The sequence below is a fragment of the Buceros rhinoceros genome, unplaced genomic scaffold (genome assembly GCF_000710305.1).
Source record: "Buceros rhinoceros silvestris isolate BGI_N320 unplaced genomic scaffold, ASM71030v1 scaffold16150, whole genome shotgun sequence".
Taxonomy (NCBI): domain Eukaryota; kingdom Metazoa; phylum Chordata; class Aves; order Bucerotiformes; family Bucerotidae; genus Buceros; species Buceros rhinoceros.
The window spans coordinates 15889-33968 of record NW_010388060.1 but is presented as its reverse complement, the minus strand read 5'-3'; the positions used below and the strand labels follow the sequence as shown (position 1 = coordinate 33968).

The following is an 18080-nucleotide window of genomic DNA, read 5'->3' as shown; positions in this document are numbered from 1 at the left end:
AAAGAGTGTGAGGAAATATTAAGACTGTAGAGAAATAAATGTCTTGTATAATTATTCTGGTTTTAGCATCTTGCAATAAGTAGGTTAAGCTTTTCAATGCTATTAGCTAATATAGCATTTATGACCTCTGTCATAAAGCTTCCTTCATCTGAAGTCATCAGACAATGACATTTACTCTCCCTGTTTAGCAAGGAGAGGAAGCCACTTGCTATAAAATGTCTGAGGTGAACTTGTTTCTTTTTACTCATGAAGTGTAGCTCTTGCGCTGATGATTGAGAAGGTGCAGAATATTATGGTCCTCCTGTGTTTAATTGTTTCTTTATGCCCTGGAATTCAAAGAGAACTGAGGATGTCATTGGCAGTAACTTTCCCTCTATAATCAGGTTGCTATGGTAAACCAATTATTCTAGACAAAGAAGGAGTGTGTTTAGTAAAGTGCTGATCCCTTTTCAGTATAATGTGAGCTTCAAATTACTTTTGAGCGATTGAATTTTTATGGTAAGTATTTTGCCACAATAACTAAGAGAAGAAGGTCACAGAATAAGGTGTGGCTTCTGTTATTTCAGCAGCAGATGCGTCTGACAAAGTAGTATGGCTGAAGGAAGTTTACCCTACAAGTATCTTATCCGAGTTTTCCCAGGGAAGTAACCTGAAGTTTATTGCTATTGAATGCTATTAATTGTTGTGTGTATGCATATGGTGATAAACCGAGTCTTTGAAGGCTAACTCCTATGTAGTTAGCTGTTCAGAAGCAATAAGTCTTTAATTCTCTGTTAAATTATCTCCACAGGCTGAGCCCACCTTGTATAATCTAACCAAAATCTCAGTACTTTTGGAGGTAAAATATACTTTTTTAAGCCAGCATAATGTTGCAGTTATTTACTGCCGCCACTACATTTATTTCTAATGTTCCCAGGGTGGATTTTGACACATTTGTAAAGGAAAAGTGACGGCATTTTCTGAAGTTAACGGTGTGTTTTTACAGACAGTGTCTGCTTCTGGAAGCGATAACGCCTGATGTTTACAGTTGCTATGAGGGTCTGGTGTGCAGAAAGGCTCTTGCTTATACGTTTGCCTATGGAGACCAAGGTCACTGCTAAATCCTATGTACCATGGTGGGGGTGCAGTAAGGGAGAGGTCACACCTGCAGGGCAGAGTGGACAGGAGAGGTGACCCTACACTGACCAACAGAGTATTCCATCCCATAGACATCATACTGGGTATAAAGCTGAGGGATCACAAGGATCAAGCTCTCTTCTTCAACGGCCGGTGTCTGAGGAGGACTCTGTCCATTCTGCCTTTGATCCTGATCTGTGCATCCCTGAATCCGGTACCAGAATCCAGCTCCTGCATCCAGTTCCCATCTGCTGCTGAGTCTGGGACTTCCCTAATGCCTGGCCCATAGCATCAGTGGTGATGGTGATATGATTGCCATTGAGGGTGGAGAGGACTGGGACTGGTGCTGGTGGTGGGTTCAGTATCGGCATCATATATATTTGCAGAGATTGTGCTTTTAACTTCTATTTCCTCTGGTCTATTCAAGAAAAATTACAGGGTTTTTTTATTTCCTAATGTCTGACAGAGTATTTGAAGGGTTGTATTTCTATGTGAATAGAGAATATCTTAGCCCCATGCATACGCTAGTTCATTCTAATCACATTCATTTTGGACTTTCTGAGGTATGCGCTAAACATTTTAGATCAGATAGAGAGGTTAATTATGCATTTAAGCATGTGCCATGGTTCTGTTATGCAAAATTGAGATATGAAAAACTTACAATGTCAATGATTGCTCATTGTTGCTCTTTCCCACCAAGATACTACAGGAATATGCTTTGCTTCTGGCTACCATGGAGGAGTGGTGGTTTTGGTGTGTTTGGTTTTTTTTTTTAAATCGTGTTAATGTGCGTACTTTAATTAATACAGAGTCACTTGTTTGTCTTTGGGGGTCAGGGTATAGTATAAGTTTGGGAGTTTATTTCATTTATTTTACTTAACTGAAATCATGACTCTACCAATTATTTCTTCTTACAGGGAGATGTGAGTGCGGCCAATGCACTTGTTTCCCTCCAGGAGATAACAGGGTTTATGGCAAAAACTGTGAATGTGATGATCGACAGTGTGAAAATGCAGACAGCGTTGTCTGTGGGGGTATGTGTTCATATAACGTAATAATTATAATATAATCTAATAAACATCGTATAATCTAATATGTTAGTGAATATTTGTTTTGAAACTTCAGAAACAGAAACAATTACGTAGATTAAATACACCTAATAGCATAAATGTAAGTGCTATAGCATATGCCAAATTCCATCAGTGTTCACTGAGAGAACAGAACAGAAAGGAAAAACTGAAAAAATAAGTGATTTTTCTTTGTGTTTAGTACAGTTGATGTTCTACTGAGAATGTTGTATTTTACCTAAAGATAATAATGACCAGCAATACTTTTGAATATTTCATATTCACCTACAGTGATATGCCTCTTTTCTAAAAAATATTTGTTCATTACGAATGAATCTAAAATGCTTGAGATACATTGAGGTAAATGCAGATGGTTTATTTTAATGTTGACAGTGAAAACCTCACATTTTGATTTTTCAGTAATGCATGTGGTGTTAAGCAGTATTTCAAGTTAATTTAAGATAGGTAAATGCATATATACTGTATGGTATTTTACAACAGGTGAGTAGTGTTTGTACTGAATGTTCTCTTTCTAAACTTTATTTGCTTTATTTTTAAAATATCTCTAACTCCTAGTATTAACAAGTAGTTGGTATTAACAATAGCATGTTTTATTATATTCCTTGTCTATGTAAGAATAAAACATATTTATCCTTGTGTAAATAAAAAATTCTGACTACTGGGAATGTTTCTTAAAGGTGTCTGCTATACAGAATGTAGGAATATATGGAAAATTCTGGTTTGGAGGTAGTTTATAACATTCAGTGTAATTCAGTAGTACGAATGTGTAGAAAAAGAATAATTTGAAAGTCAATTTTGTATAAAGGACATAAAAGCAGATAAAAGCACTCAAAAGCTGGGTTATGTTTGTTATAAATTAAGTCCTTGGGAACCAAAATTCATCATCTTCTATGGTTAAAAATATCTCTTCCATTTATGTCAATCATGTTTTACATTTTTTGATGACAATGCTAATATGACTACTTACATTGCACATTTTGGAAATTAGACAAAAATTTCATTCATTCTTATTAGGAAGGCTACAGTGATAATTTTCATTTTTGATGCTGGCTGGAGCACCTTACACTTAAATGAATAATCACATTGACACCTGAGCCAGTGTCCAATTTTGTACTGTGCAGGAAACACTCTAGATCACACTATTACCCAAATAAACTCTCCCCTTTAGTCTAAATAACTTTGTCCAAAGAAAATGGCAGAAATTCATAGAATCGTAGAATGGTTTGGGTTGGAATGGACCTCATCTAGTCCTAGCCCACCTGTCGTGGGCAGGGACACCTTCTACTAGACCAGATTACTTTGAGGCCCATCTAACCTGGCCTTGAGCGCTTCCAGGGAGGGGGCATGCACAGCTTCTCTGGGCTACCTGTTCCAGTGCCTCACCATTATCAGCTTAAAGAATTTCTTCCTTACATCTAATCTAAATCTACCATCTTTCAGTTTAAAGCTGTTACCCCTCATCCTCTCACTACACTCCCTGATAAAGGGTCTCTTCCCATCTTTCCTGTAGGCCCCCTTTAAGCTGATAGTTTCATTACTACTGATTCTATTCAGGTGAAAAGAATTATATGAGAAAATGCAACTCAAGCGACTGCATCCTGCTTGAAATTGCACTGCACAGCATCTGTTGATGAGACTTCAGAAGGTCCACCTTGTGATTTCTGGTGTTCCGGGGAGCTGATCTTATTCCTAATTCTTACCCCCAAATAGCAGAAAAAGTGCCTAATCGGGAATCCTGTTGTCCTGGGCTTTCCTGTAAGTAAAAGGAGAGCAGAATGGCATTAAACCCACTAAGATTTGAGCTGACCTCTGAAATACCTCTAGGGAGACTAGAGCATCTTTTTTCACTCACAGATGTCTGAATTCGGTAAGATGAAGCCTATCTCTAGAGTTTTAGTCTTCCCAATTAGAAGTCACGCCACTATTAACTCCATCCTCTAAAAACTGTTGGATTTCTGTAGTAGATCTGTTGAGGATCCAGTGGTAAATAATTAGCAGATTATTTTTTCTTCTTCTTGAAAATTTATTTCTTGTTCTGTCTATTATATTTCTAAATATAATTTGAGATATTTTTAGATTATTCTACAGTTGGTTGCAATTCAATCCTTGAAGCAAGTTCTTATGTTATTGTTATTGCATGATTTCATACGCTTTTCTTCTTTTACAGCCAAGAGCTGGTTTCATCTTCCGGTGTTTTCGTTCTCATGCTTTGGAAGTGTTTGTTTGCACTTGTCTGGTTCTTCCATGTGAAATGTGCTGAGATCCAAATTAACAAACATAGATGTCTTAGTAATCATGCAGTTCTCTTCCACACATCACCTTGGCTGCTGAAGCTCTGAAGTGGCTGTTTTCCCCCTCTCCCCCTCTTTCCTTTTTTTTTCCCCTCCTTTTTTTTTTTTTTTTTTTCTGTATTCTGACCATGGAATTGCAATGCTCTGAGATCAGGTTCTACCAAAGGAGTGGACCCCCCCCTTCTTTTTTTTTTTTTTTTTTTTTTTACTGCTGGCACATCCTGAAAACTTGTTTTCTTTGATCAGCCAGTGTCCATCTGTGCTTCTGCATCCATCTGCCTCAAAAGGCCACCGCCCATCCCAATAACTTAAGGCAGCAACTATTTAGCTGCAAGTACTAGTAACAGGAATGTTTATCTTCACAGAATCCCCATGAATTGGAGCTTTCTGTTTATGCACAATTTAGCAAGTGAATTCTCCCCACCTTCCCTTGCATTTAAACTCTTAATATGAACCATTTATTCCTTTTGCATTTTCTGTGACTTCATCTTCCACTGTGGCTTCCACCAGCATTTTCATTGAGACATTCATTTCAAGAGACATTTTCCTTGAAATGTCTCTTCCCACAGTTTCTGATCAAACGCAGGAATTGATGTCGTTCTTACCCTTTTCGGATCCTTAATAACTTGTTTTGTTACTGATAGCTGCAGCCCTACTCTTTAGGAATTGCCAGATGTTTTGCTTGGCTATCACTTTCTAACCAGATAACACTTTGAATGTTTCCTTTGATATACAATATTTTACATATATCCTTTTTTAGGATATTATACCAATTTTAACCGTATTTTCTTTCCTGTTTTGCAAATTATCTATTTACGTAACTTCTCTCATTAATTTTACACTAACGGCACACACATCTCTATTTCTTTTGGGTTTGTCCAAGTTTTCATCTCAGCCTGAACCTTCTGACACCTCTTGCTGAACTGCTTATTCCTTCACATTTCCTTCTCCTCTTTTCATTAACAATTTTTCCGCTGTTGTTACCTAGGCAATCACTGTCAGAGTGTAAGCTCTTGCTAGTAGCTCTGGCTTCAGACACTCGTAAACTGGACTCTGTGAATGTGCAAGGTCTGACAGTGAGCACCAAGTGCCTGTAAGCAAGGAAGGAAGACCAGTGTTTTCAGATTAACTGTATACTGAAATGAGAAATGTGAATGACAACCTAAATGATTTGAATAAGAATTGTTACTGGCCTCTTCTGACCAGCAGAGATTGATTAATAGCTTGCTTTCCAACCAGCTGTCCACACGACAGTAGAAAGACATGAGGAAAGACATGATAAATTAAGGTACAACTAAGTGAGACCCTATTACCATGCTTCTCCATGATTGTAGTGAGTCATTCACTTAAAAATTCAGCTGTCCGTCATTTCAGTACCAGGAATAGAGACATTACATCTCCAACAAAGATAAAGGTTGCAGGAGGGCTCAGCAGAGATTCCACAGCACTCCGCTATTAGAAATGGACTCAGAGAATTGCAGAATATTTTCAGTTGGAAGGGACATTTGAAGATCATCTAGTCCAACCCTCTGCCATGGGCAGGGACGCCTTTCACTAGATCAGATTGCTCAAAGCCCCATCCAACCTAACCTTGAACACTTGCAGGGATGGAGCATCTACAACTTCTCCGGGCAACATGTTCCAGTGTCTCACCACCCTCATCATAAAAAATGTTTTCCTTATCTCCAAACTAAACCTACCCTCTTTGAATTTAAAACTGTTGTCCTTTGTTCTGTCACTACAGGCTTTGTAAAAAGTCTTTCTCTGTCTTTCTTATAAGTCCCCTTTATAATACTGAGAGGCTGCAATAAAGTTTCCCAAGACCCTTCTCGAGGCTGAGCAATCCCAACTTGCTCAGTCTTTCCTCATAGGAGAGGTACAGCTCTCTGACCCTTTTTGTGACCCTCCTCTGGACCTGCTCTAAGGTCCATGTCTTTCTTGTACTGGGAACTCCAGAACTGGATGTAGTACTCCAGGTTGGGTCTCATGGGAACGGGGTAGAGGGGCAGGCTCGCCTCCCTCGACCTGCTTCCCAGGTCCTTCCTTTGTGTTCCTCTTCCTTTGTCTGTGCCTGTGCACAGAGACTTAATATGCTATGGCTAGAGGAGGTGTCTCATGCAGCATTTTTGAGATAGATATATTCTACCTATATGCCCGTTCCCTACAGTTCAGTTTTTTTCATTGGTGTAAGATTTGCCTGGATGTACTGCATTGTTGATCCACAGCAATATTTAATACTATAGTTTCTTTGACTTTACTTGGTTCTTTGAGTCTTTCATGAGCAAGTTAAGTGGTTTTGGTGCACACACAGGACTGGAGAGTCACAGGTTTGCCAGCACAAGCTCTTTCTTGTTGCAGCTGTACATGTCACTGCTGTACATGAGGCTTGGTGTTTACTTTTCCTGTATCTTGGTGAGAGATGCTCCTCTCTGTCCTCTGTGGATATAGCTGTGCTGCAGATGTCCTGAGCTGTCAAGTGTTATTTGTTCCCCTACTTTGTCCAGTCATCTTTTTCAATGATGTCATCATTGGCTGCTCCACCTCACTGAGTTGACTGTTGTCCATTATGTTCTGTTCTCTTTCAGGTTTGAGGGCAGGCAGGCAACAAGAATTCAAAACAACAGTAAAGATCAATTTGAAATTGATTTGATAATGCTCTTAACTCCATACATTTTGATTTTTCTCTGGACCATTATTGGCCTAGCTGTGAGTTCTCGTCACAGCAAAGTAGCAACCATTGAAGAAATAAAACAGAAGCACTTTTGGGTCCTCTCCCTGCTACTGGTTCCTGCAGGATTATGCTGCTTAAAAACTCTACAATAAAAACAAACCCAACTAAAACAGTAAAAAATTGGTTGAAGCTCCACACAAATTTGTCACTGCATCCACTAGCAAAGGTTGAAACCCGTAACAAGTAACTCATAGCAAGGCCCTTACATATTTCTAGGGATGTTCTCGTTTTGTTTTATGTCAGTATTTCAGTCTGTGCTTCAAGTAGTGGGTCACCAATTAGAGAATCAGCTAATCAGCTTTGATGAGATGTTTTAATATTTAGTTATGGACATTTGCACTGTCCTCAACAATAAGAAACAACTAATCTTCTGATTATCCCAATAAGTCAGTTCTTTGACTGATGACAATAGAATAATTTCAGAAGCCTGATTTGTTTATTTCCAAGTGAGCAAATTCACTTTGACTTTTTAACTATTTGTTTCAGCCATGGCACATCAAAATATAAGACTGTAAGGAATCCAGTTGTGTAATGTCTTGTCACACCAAGGAGTAAACGCAGCTATCTTTTTTGTTGGTTTGTGATTTTGGTTATAGTATAAAGGCTTGTAGGAGCTTGTTTATTCTTGGAGGAAGTGCGGACAAAATTAGTATTTCCCTCCTTACTCAGGTCTGCCTTCACATATTTCTCCTCTAACTGTAGGAAACCAGTGCAGTAAAAACTGTATATGAGACTTTATAGGAGAGGAAGTTCTTTTTTTTTTTTTTAATATAAAATCCCTAAGTAAATTCATTCTCACTACTCACATTTTCTCATTGATTTCATTCACTTTACATTGTCTCACACACATACAACCATCAGTGTCTGAATTAGTTTGGTGCACTTGTGTGTGACACAGAACTCGGACAAGAAATGCTGCCCATCAAGTTCTCAGTAAGTCCATTTGTTTCATCTTGACTGAAAACAACAAGTTGGTTTTTAGGCACATCTTTTATATTATTTAGGACTCAACAGTTCGGTTGATCCTTTTGACTCATGGTTTTGATTACTTTCATCTCTGTAAGTTTCAGGCAAGTCTGGTGCCTGTTGTCTGAGCTTTCTCATTTTTGACATTCTTAAGACAATGCAGTTCTTGTATGGTTCACAATGAAAGGAATGACAAGAGTTATGTGTTGTAGCTGTCGACATTCCTTGTTGTTGAGCACACAGTCTTCTGCTGACAAGTCATCATGAAAGTCACCATACCATTGTTTTATGAGAATGAAGACCTTCTGATTTCCAAAATATAATGCATTCCTAAGCTTTACTGATGTGAATGTGTTGTTGGTTATCAATACAGGTCACATTTTTAACCTCATTTTGGTGTTACTTCTGGTGCTTACTTACACATTCATATATCATTCACACCAGTTTAAAATTTCCAATATATGTCTCTGTGTATTGGCAGAGAAGGGAAAAGCTACGGTTTATAAGCTGTACATAGACCTAAAGCCACAGTTCCTAGCTTTCTGATGTTTTAAACTTTTAAAGAGCTTCACATCAGAGACAGAAGCTTCCACATCACATTCTTACAATTAGTGAAGGATTCCAGTATTGCATGGTCATCACCAGAATGTACATTGGAAGCGCTTCCTCTCAAAAAGCTGGTATAACTTGCCCCTAATTGGCATGCTCCTTTGAATATTAAATTTTCATTACTATTCAGACAGGCTAGGTAATTTGATTCAGAGGAAGTACTGCCTTTCTTTTTATTTGGAATATAACGATGAGTTATTATATGGTAAAGATAACAACAGAAACTGTGAATTCTTTTTAATAAAAGTTCTAGGTTCGTACTGCAGAAATCATGAATGACATTTATATTTGTCATCTGTTAAATGAAGCAGGAACATGATATTTTCAGATAGTGGGTTCTTATGAGGACCAATAAGACCATTACTATAAAAATGTGAGAGTTATGATTAATAATATGCTTTATTAAGCAAAGCTAAGCATTAGTATTATGGTGCAGTTGCTGTCAGACAGTTTCCTCATTTCTTGCACTAATGTTGCTTCAAAGAAAGAGAAATATATATGACATTTATGGAACTCTCTAATATACCTAAAAAGTAGATTAGGAGAGAAAAAGTTTACCAGCCTATCTCCCAGCTGAAGACAGCTTTTGGCACAGACTGGTCTGAAAATTAGGAAAAAATAAATGCAACACCTGACTCTATCATGGCTTCTTAGGCCTCATGAGACATAACACATGTAGATACTGAGGGACATGGTTTAAGGACCCTGGCAGTGCAGGGTGGACCGTTGGATTCAATGATCTTAAAGGTCTCTTCCAACCAGGTGATTCTATGATTGTATGATAGTTTCAAACTCTTCATTTGCTAAAGCTGGACACCTTGTATGATTTCTGATGCCCAAAGCTACCCTTGCCTAACCCAGTTTGACTGCACAAGGACACAGGGATGTCTGCATAGCTGCCCCTGTCATGAGGATGTCCTTGATGTATTAGGGGGTGTCAAATGGCAGTAGGCATCTGAATTGAACCTGTAATTTCTCTGTGGTTCCTGTTACATTAAAATAGTTATTTCCTACCCAACAGGTTTTTAATCTTTTCTGTTGAAAAGTCTTCAGAGCAGGGACCTCATACTTTGGACTGAGGAAACTGAAATACTTGTAATTGTTACAGAACGCACATTTTTTATACTATTTAATAGAGAATTTTTATTATGGTATTTGTTATTGAAAGATGCAACTGATTCTCCTGAGGGGGTAGAGAAGAGTTCAAACACATGCTTACTGGATAAAACTGGTGTTAAAAAGTGAAAAAAACTGTATTAGGTAGTGGAGAAGTAAGTCTACCTGGTTAAAGCTGTGTGGTTTCGGGTTTTATTTTGACAACACTAAGTAGAGAGTTAATGATTCAGTGCCTGTGCTGTGTCCTTGCACTTAACTAATTCATCCTAGCTCTAAAGCACATTCAGGGGCAGTGACGGATAAACTCAAAAGGGTCAGTAGGTATTTAATTTGATAAGGCAGTGACTATTGTAGCCAGATTAGTTATTAATGTGCGTGATATATTCTGTATTAAATTAATTTGGTTTTAGTTAGCTAATTTTATTTTTCTATTTTTTCTTTCAAATGCACTACAGATTTTTATCTGGGTGACCCAGACGTTTGTGTAGGTGTATGAAAAGTTGAGACTTTACATAGATGCACAGAGAACATTGTTTAGCTTTTCAGATAGTATGAAATATTATTTAGGTTTGTAAAAAGCATTTTAATTGAATGTTTCTGTTGAAATGAGCAGTAAAGGAATTGCTAATACATCCATATTTAAGTTGATTAATAGTTACTAGTTTGCAAATAAATAAAGGGACTTATATGTTGAACCTCATTTATTAGGCTATGAACAGCCATTACATTCTAACCATGCTTCCTCTGTGTTGATACTTGTGTGCTGTGGGCAACTAAATCCTCTCTCTGAGAAGGCCATGCTCTGAAGACTCTAAGATATGTGCAGGCCATGCCAGCATCACTTGAAAGTTTGTTCCAATAGTCATTCTTGTTTGGAATGCTGTTGTGTTTCTCAAATCGATTTGTCAGTATCAGCTTTTTTTCTCTGGTTCTGTCTTTGTCTTTCTCTGGTAGTTTGAGAATCCTCGTTCTGGTACCTTCAGAGAAGGTAATTCAGATCCTGCTAAAACACTTAACTTTTTTTACTTTCTTCCCTCCTTTTTTTTTCTTTTTATTTCTTTTTTCTTTTCAATAGGCTAAGGAGATACAGCGCTTTGAAATTCAAGCCATTTTCTCTGCCCTTTGAATTCTTTCTTTGGAGCTTTTCTGAGTTCTTCCAAAATCTCTTCAAACATGGGTATCACAGTGAGATGCAGGACTTTAATGTCCATCTCATCAGTGCTCTAAATGTTCCTACTCATTTCTGTTCCCACTCTGTCCCCTGTAATATGCATATTAGGATGACATTAGTCCTTTTCACTGCAGTGTTTCACTTGAAGCTTTTACTGAACTGCCTGCCTGTTGTATTGCTCAAACTGGAACCACAGTCCGTTGTTATTAGACTTGGGTGATACTAAGCGACCTATTAGGAAAATATGATACACAATCAGTATTTTGCTTCATATTTATATTAGGTGTCTGTATCTGCACTTGTCAGACCTGTTCCAGTCTTATGGCATTCTCCTGGTATTTAATAAAAACAGAAACAAAAATAAAAGTAAAAATAAAAATAAAGGTCAGGTTAATGAAATCTGCTCACTTAGAAATATTTCTCCCAGAAAGCTGTTGTTTAATATTCTCTTATGTTAATAACGTAATGGAATGTTCTTTATCATAATCCTGTAATAAAAAAAAATCTTGTTTCTATTTAAATACAGGGAGAAATATTTGTTTAATTTACAGTATTGTTCTAAATCAGGGATCCTACATTATGCTGAGATTTTTCATATTCCTAGTACCTCTTGTAAAACTTATTTTTCATTCAGTTATAGATTTTTTGCTCCCCCCCGCCCATGTCCCTTTTATTAACAACAAAAATTCTCATTTGGATTTGTTGCTATGCTATCTATTTAATCTTTCTTTGGCTATACGGTTTTCTCATTCCCAACTCATAGCAACTCTCCACCATCGACCCTGGGTAGACTTCTCTCTTACTTGACTTGTTTCCTCCATTTCTGGTTAATATTGACTTTATTATTTATTTATTATATTACACTAATTTGAGAAACTTGTTCTCCTGAGGTGCCAGTTTTGTTTGGGACTGGCCTTTGTTTGCCCTTCATGAACATCATCTGGTTATAACAAGTTAGTCTATAAATAAGAACCATCTTCCTTCTGCAATGATGACTTCACCTTTTTTCATCACGCTGACATTGCCACGTGATTTTGCCGTTTGTAGTATAAAATTATCATGTATGTATTTTGGGAACTCCGACAACAGTTTCTTGGGGAGCCCTAACTGAAGTTTCCCACAACCACACCGTTTTATTTCCAGACATGTAAGAAATAAATAGTTCATCCTGGTGTCCAGTTAGATTTGGGTTGATTTTGGTTATAATAGACCTCTGCTAGTAATCTGTCATGGCTTGCATTCTTGTTGTATTCGTATTTCACATATCTTGTGGTTATCTGATTTACTGATAATTTTAAGCAAAGTGACGTATCTTTAATTTCATCTTTAATCTCCCCTTTGCCTCTCTCCCATAATGGTTTTTCTTCTTGATTGGAGATTAATGTTTAAAGCATTCTGTTATATTTTTGAATGTTCATTAACACAGATTTTTATGAGCGAAGATCTATAGTCGCAGAGCCATTGCCATATGCAGTTTGTTTGTGATTTTAAGTGTTTTATGTTAAATCTGAATTGATGATAGACCAACACTTTCCAGTAAATCTGCTTAGGCTGAACAGTTAAATCAGTATTTTATCATGCTAGCCATTTTGGTTGGGCTGGACTTCTTCCATCAGAGATTTTTCTTTGTCCCTTTGCTCTACGATTGCTATATTCTTCAATTTTATTCTACTCAATCCAGAAATTATATTCATATCTATAAGGACCTGTGAGCAGTGCCTTTTTTTATTTTTTTTCTGCTCTTGCTCATAATTTTGAGAGTCTGGGATTCATTGGAGTGAGACTGGGATGCTTTGAATGTAATTTGCATATTATATTCAACCGAAAGCAGTTGCTTATAGTGATTTGGCCCTGCCTTTTGGTTAGCTTGTTTGGACATCTTCAGACCAATGCAAAAAGTGCCTCTGCAAGGAGGATATACACAACTAAACCGTGTAAAGCACTTTTTGGCAGGCTAGTACTCACAGAAGATAGCTAGGAGTTAACAAGCACCGAGCTAAGCAGTTTCATACTCTCTACCCGAATGGATGAGGCATCTGTAAGAGCTGCAGCTGCCCAAGCTGGTGTCAGCTAGGAGTAAATATTATTTTGATAAAATTGATTACTTGAGACATAGGAATCCTTTGTGTTTTGAGGATTTATAGGACATAAAGAAGGAGAGGAATGGTTGTCTCAGAAAAATGCATGTTAAAATGTTATACGGTAAACTAAATTCTGTTTGCTGTAAATTTATAGATTACCTTTTTATTTGACTTATGTAGAGGTTTTACAGACCTGATCATTCTCTGCCTTCTGCAAATCATAATAACTATACAGTGAAATCAGCACAGATTCTTACATTTGCTGATGAGTACAAGTGTTTGTATCTCCACAAATAATTTCCCAGCACCAACATCCAGTTGTATATTTTGCTCTTCAGTGGTTGAACTATTCTGAAATCTAACCTATGTGGTATGAATTAAAAATAAATAAGGCAGATAAAAATGTTCTGTCAGAAGCTTAGCTAAAATAAGTTGACATAAACAGTTGGATGCTACCTACCTGGAAGGAGCATATGGGAGAGTATATATGCTTGTTTTCTACCTCTTGCATTTATTTTGGTTTGTGGTATAGTTGTTCTTTTTTCCCAATCTAACACAGAAGTTACAGTACCATCAAGATTCTACTGTTGCTAGTTATGAACTTGTAATATTTGATATATGTTTAACGCACACATGTAAATTTGTAATTGCTGAATGTCATTTGCAGAAGTGGGTCATAATACTGTCGCAATGGCATACTGTCATAATAAAACTGCGTCATTTTTACTGAGCATTTAAAGTTGTCAAAGATCAATACACAGTCTGGGGTACAAAAATTATTCTGAACATTTAGATTGCTGTAAATTGCCGCTTCAAGACTTCAGAGCTTCCAGTATTTTCTAATTTAAATTAGTGAAGTATTTGGCTATCGGTAAAACATTCGATGAATTCCACTTTCAGCAGACTGCAAGGTTTGTCTTTTCTTTGAGCTTCTACAAGTGCTGCCTCCCAGTTTACGATGTCAGGCTGCACGGTTGCTTCGTGAGAAGTCCACAAATCAGAAAAGCAAAGTTGCTTCTCCGCATCTTACAGCTCAGTGCTTTGCCAGATACTCCCACTGCTTGTTCCTCTCTTCCCAGCCCATGCTCCCAAATTATCTCAGTCCCCTCGTTTCCATTCTCTTGCCCTACATAGCATATAGCATAGGACAAAAGTCACTGGTATGTATAATTTGCTTCTCTTAAGCCCAGTAAACTGATTAGCTGAAGAATGAACTTCTCTGCTGCATAAATATCATTCAAGGTTGAAAAAAGAAATTCTAGCTGGGAGACATTTCTTACTTCTTTTCTCTATTTTCCATTTCTGTATTCTTGTCTGCATCAGATGTCACTTTTCCCTCCTTCCTCGCCAGATTTTCCCCTCAGTTTACTATTCAACATATTTTCTTTTTTTTATTATTATTTGTACAAAAAATTCTCAAATATTCTATTTTTTCTTTCCTTTTTTTTTTTTAATATCAGTTATCACTTCTAGGCTCTATCTTAGACCCATCTTCTAGGGTTGCTTTGACCTTTCCCTCACTTGACATTCCCTGTCCTTATTTCCCCGTCATTTCAGAGCATATGCCTCTCCACTTGCCCTCTATTTTGTATTTTCTTCTAGTTCCTCTTTCCATCCTTTCATTTCCCCGTATTTTCTCCCCAATTGTCATTTGTCTTTTGATATCTGTATCTTTGCTACTGTAGTCTTCTTCTGCCTGTCTGCTTCACTCTCATTCAGGATTATTGTCATAATCTGAGAAGTGAAATCTTTGTGTCCCTGTGGAGAGAGCACACCATAGTAGTCTGTCCGTTCTTCAAATTCCTGCCTTGAGGTCATACAAGTATGTGCTCTAGAGAATGCTCTGGTCTCTTCCTTCTTTCTGCAGCTCCTTCAGCACTCCCCTACAGTAAGAGGAGTGAAAGTGCCAAACCTTTTAAACTGCTGAGCTGGGATAGCTCAGGCTAGAAGAGACACAGAAGAGAAACAGGATGTTGTTAGCGTGGTAAGAGGAACTCTGCAGATCTCCAGCTGGGTTTACAAACAAACAATTTTAGCAATTGCATGAGACCCTGGGGGAATTACCTTCATCCTGTACTGTGTGAGTTAATCTGTAGTAATTGCAGAGTATATTTCCAGGCTTTGCATACCAGCTGCTGCACGCACTGCAGCAGATAACTAGCAGTCATGGGCTGCTGGAGGTGGCGGCTTTTATCTCCCTTTCCTGTTCTGCTATGCGCTGTGCTGTTCTCAGCCCTGTGCTGGGATCTGCTTCTTCAGGTGATAGCACGGGACATGCAGGTGATATTTGAGCACTGAGCTGCGGAGTTAAAGACATTGTAGGAAAGGGGTTGCGTCTGTCCTCAGAACACCGTGGAATAGGGAACATCCCATAAAGTTGAGCTGATGCTGAGATTTTTTGGATGAGGAGAGCCATGCCTATGCTTTTCTGTACATCACTACAGAACTCTGCTTAACAAAAGAATGAGAGAACTGAAAAAGGCTAACCTGCCGGGACGGTGTGCTGTCCACTTGTCTATCCCACAGCATGCACTTTACATGGCAGAGATTTGAAGATCATCTCAGGTGTGACCTCAGTTGCTGCTTTCTACTTGTTTTGCTCATAACCAACCTTGGTGTTGTTACAGGCCATGGTATCTGCTCGTGCGGCCGATGCATTTGCCAGGATGGGTGGTTTGGAAAGTTATGCCAGCATTCAAGGAAGTGCAACATGACAGAGGAGGAGAGTAGAAGTCTCTGCGAGTCAGCAGATGGCATATTATGCTCGGGGAAGGGTAAGAACTGGCAGCTGAGCTACCCCATGTCAGTGCCCCACCGGCGGAAAACAGTCATGTTCTGGAAGACTAATGTGCATGGCATTGGGTTGTTGTTTCGTAACCCTTTCTTTCAAGGGCACCTGTTATTAAAAGGCTGTTCTGTTTGGCTCTGTAATGTGCTTGCATCCCTGTTGTCGAACACCCACCACAGCTGTACATGTTTAGCAGTGTTGCCCTCCTGTGTGATTTGTTAATAGCAAGTAATTTCTTATATGTGTTTATCTGGTGGTCTGCATCGAGCAGCTGTGCATTATAAACTAACCATTGGTGCTCTGTCCAGTTTGAGGGACAGGGGCACTATCTGCACTAACACTGCAGTGGGCAAGATGGCAAATGTGTTACCCCAGGTAACAGTGGGTGGAGGAGTGTTCAATGGCAACATTTGGTATACCTTTAATCACCCCCCAGCCCAACAAAGCAGCAAAGGAAAAGTAGATGTCTGTAGCCTCCACAACAGATTCCCACAGACTCTCTCATTTACTAAGTTTTATTCAGGTGGTTGCATCAGCTTTAGTCCAGCTATAAAACGTTGCCACAGGGAGGAATAAAATTTAGAAGATCTCGATAATTATCTGAAGTTGTTCCCTGAGGTTTACTTTGCAGTCTTTCAGGCTAGGAAATTGCATTATGGAAAAGGGGCTTTTTAGCTCCCCCAGCGTGCAAACTGCCTATTTTTGCATATAATATGTCTGAAAGGGAATGGACAGAAAATGGGTGGTGGGACTGGCTGGAGGCTAGACTGCACTCACTCCAGACTAGATGTGCCATTTTCTCTGTTCATATATCCCTTGCATAGTCAGGGGAGAAACCTGCTCGCTGGAAAGAACGGTTAGGACCTTTCTACATCAGGCAGATTTCCAGTTGTCCCTTTGGCAACTTTCATTTCAGTGCAAAGGAAATTTAAATGGGGTTTCCAGCCCGACTTTCTTCCACCTGTATTATCCCTTATTAGAAATCTCCCACACTGCACAATTTTTTTTTGGTTTTTTGCCTCAAGTGTCACAATGTCATAGAAAATGAGGAAGTTGCACTGTTTCTCTATTGTTTCTAGAAGATGTGGCTATCTTTAAATTAGTCTATGTGTAAGAGGATGATGAGTTACTGGAGAGATGGAGTTACTCTGTTTTAACACAGAAGTCAACTTCTCTAAGTCTTGGCCTCCCTGTGATTTTTTTACATAAAACATGAAAGTAAACAAATAAATATGCTTAAAACCAATAAAAGGCACTATGTAAGATTCTAAATAAATATAAACATGAAAAATTGTGATGAATTTTAAAATATTTATATTATCTGTTACCTTTATGTAAGGATGGCTGAGAGCTGTTCATTCCAGCCTGTAGGCCTTACTCTGAGAACATTTATATTTGAGCATGTACGTCAAGGCTACAACTTAACTTTGAGGCTTTGGGAGCAGATAATCTGTCAGGAATCTGCAGAGACATCGAGGGTATTTTTACCTGTGTTGGCTATTCTGCCTAGGGGATGGTTTGGGATCTGCTTGCTGATGTAGGCTGGGGCACCTGAAATTTGCTCTAGCTTATAGCCATTATAGGCAGGCAGTGCTTTTAAACCTGACTGTATCAACGGAGACTCCAAAGGCCTAGGTTTTCTAAGGTAGCAGAGCACTGTTGAATGGCACTTTTTTTTTTTTTATATGGGAATTGCAAACCTGGCCCTAAATTCATAATCAGCAGTACTGGTAGGATTATATTTTTTTGCAGTTTCTTTGGCCTCCGAGCAGTTAAGCTTCCACTATGATGAAATATTGCCTTGAGGACAGCAAATACAATAAAGATGTGTCAAATTAGATGCTACAGCAGCTTGATTGTGGGAACGTTTGGTCATATATAAGTGCTTGTCCTAGCAGATAAAGACCCACATAAGATAACTTCCAGAAGTGTGTGGCCAGTGAACATTCAAGGAGGCTACTATCTCCTGCTTGTTCCCTGAGCAGGATGGGGAGCACAGACAAAACCAGTCTAATTACTTGTACTCCTTTCTATGCTTTGCTTGGGTTTTTTGTTTTGGTTTGGTTTTGTTTTTGTTTTTTTTTTGGGGGGGGGGGGGGGGGGGGGGGTTGGGACATTTTTTT

General features: G+C 38.5%; 1 protein-coding gene across 1 annotated transcript in view; it reads left to right on the top strand.

The window, feature by feature from the left end:
• Positions 1-2033: 2033 nt before the first annotated feature.
• The window catches only part of LOC104500949 (integrin beta-like protein 1), a gene marked incomplete at its 5' end in the record, with an annotated part of 20786 nt that continues 4739 nt past the window's right edge, over positions 2034-18080 (top strand). Inside the window, 2 exons of the mRNA XM_010144680.1 lie at positions 2034-2150; positions 15797-15943. Of these exons, the coding sequence (XP_010142982.1) occupies positions 2034-2150; positions 15797-15943 (264 nt within the window). The remainder of the gene's footprint in view (positions 2151-15796; positions 15944-18080) is intronic.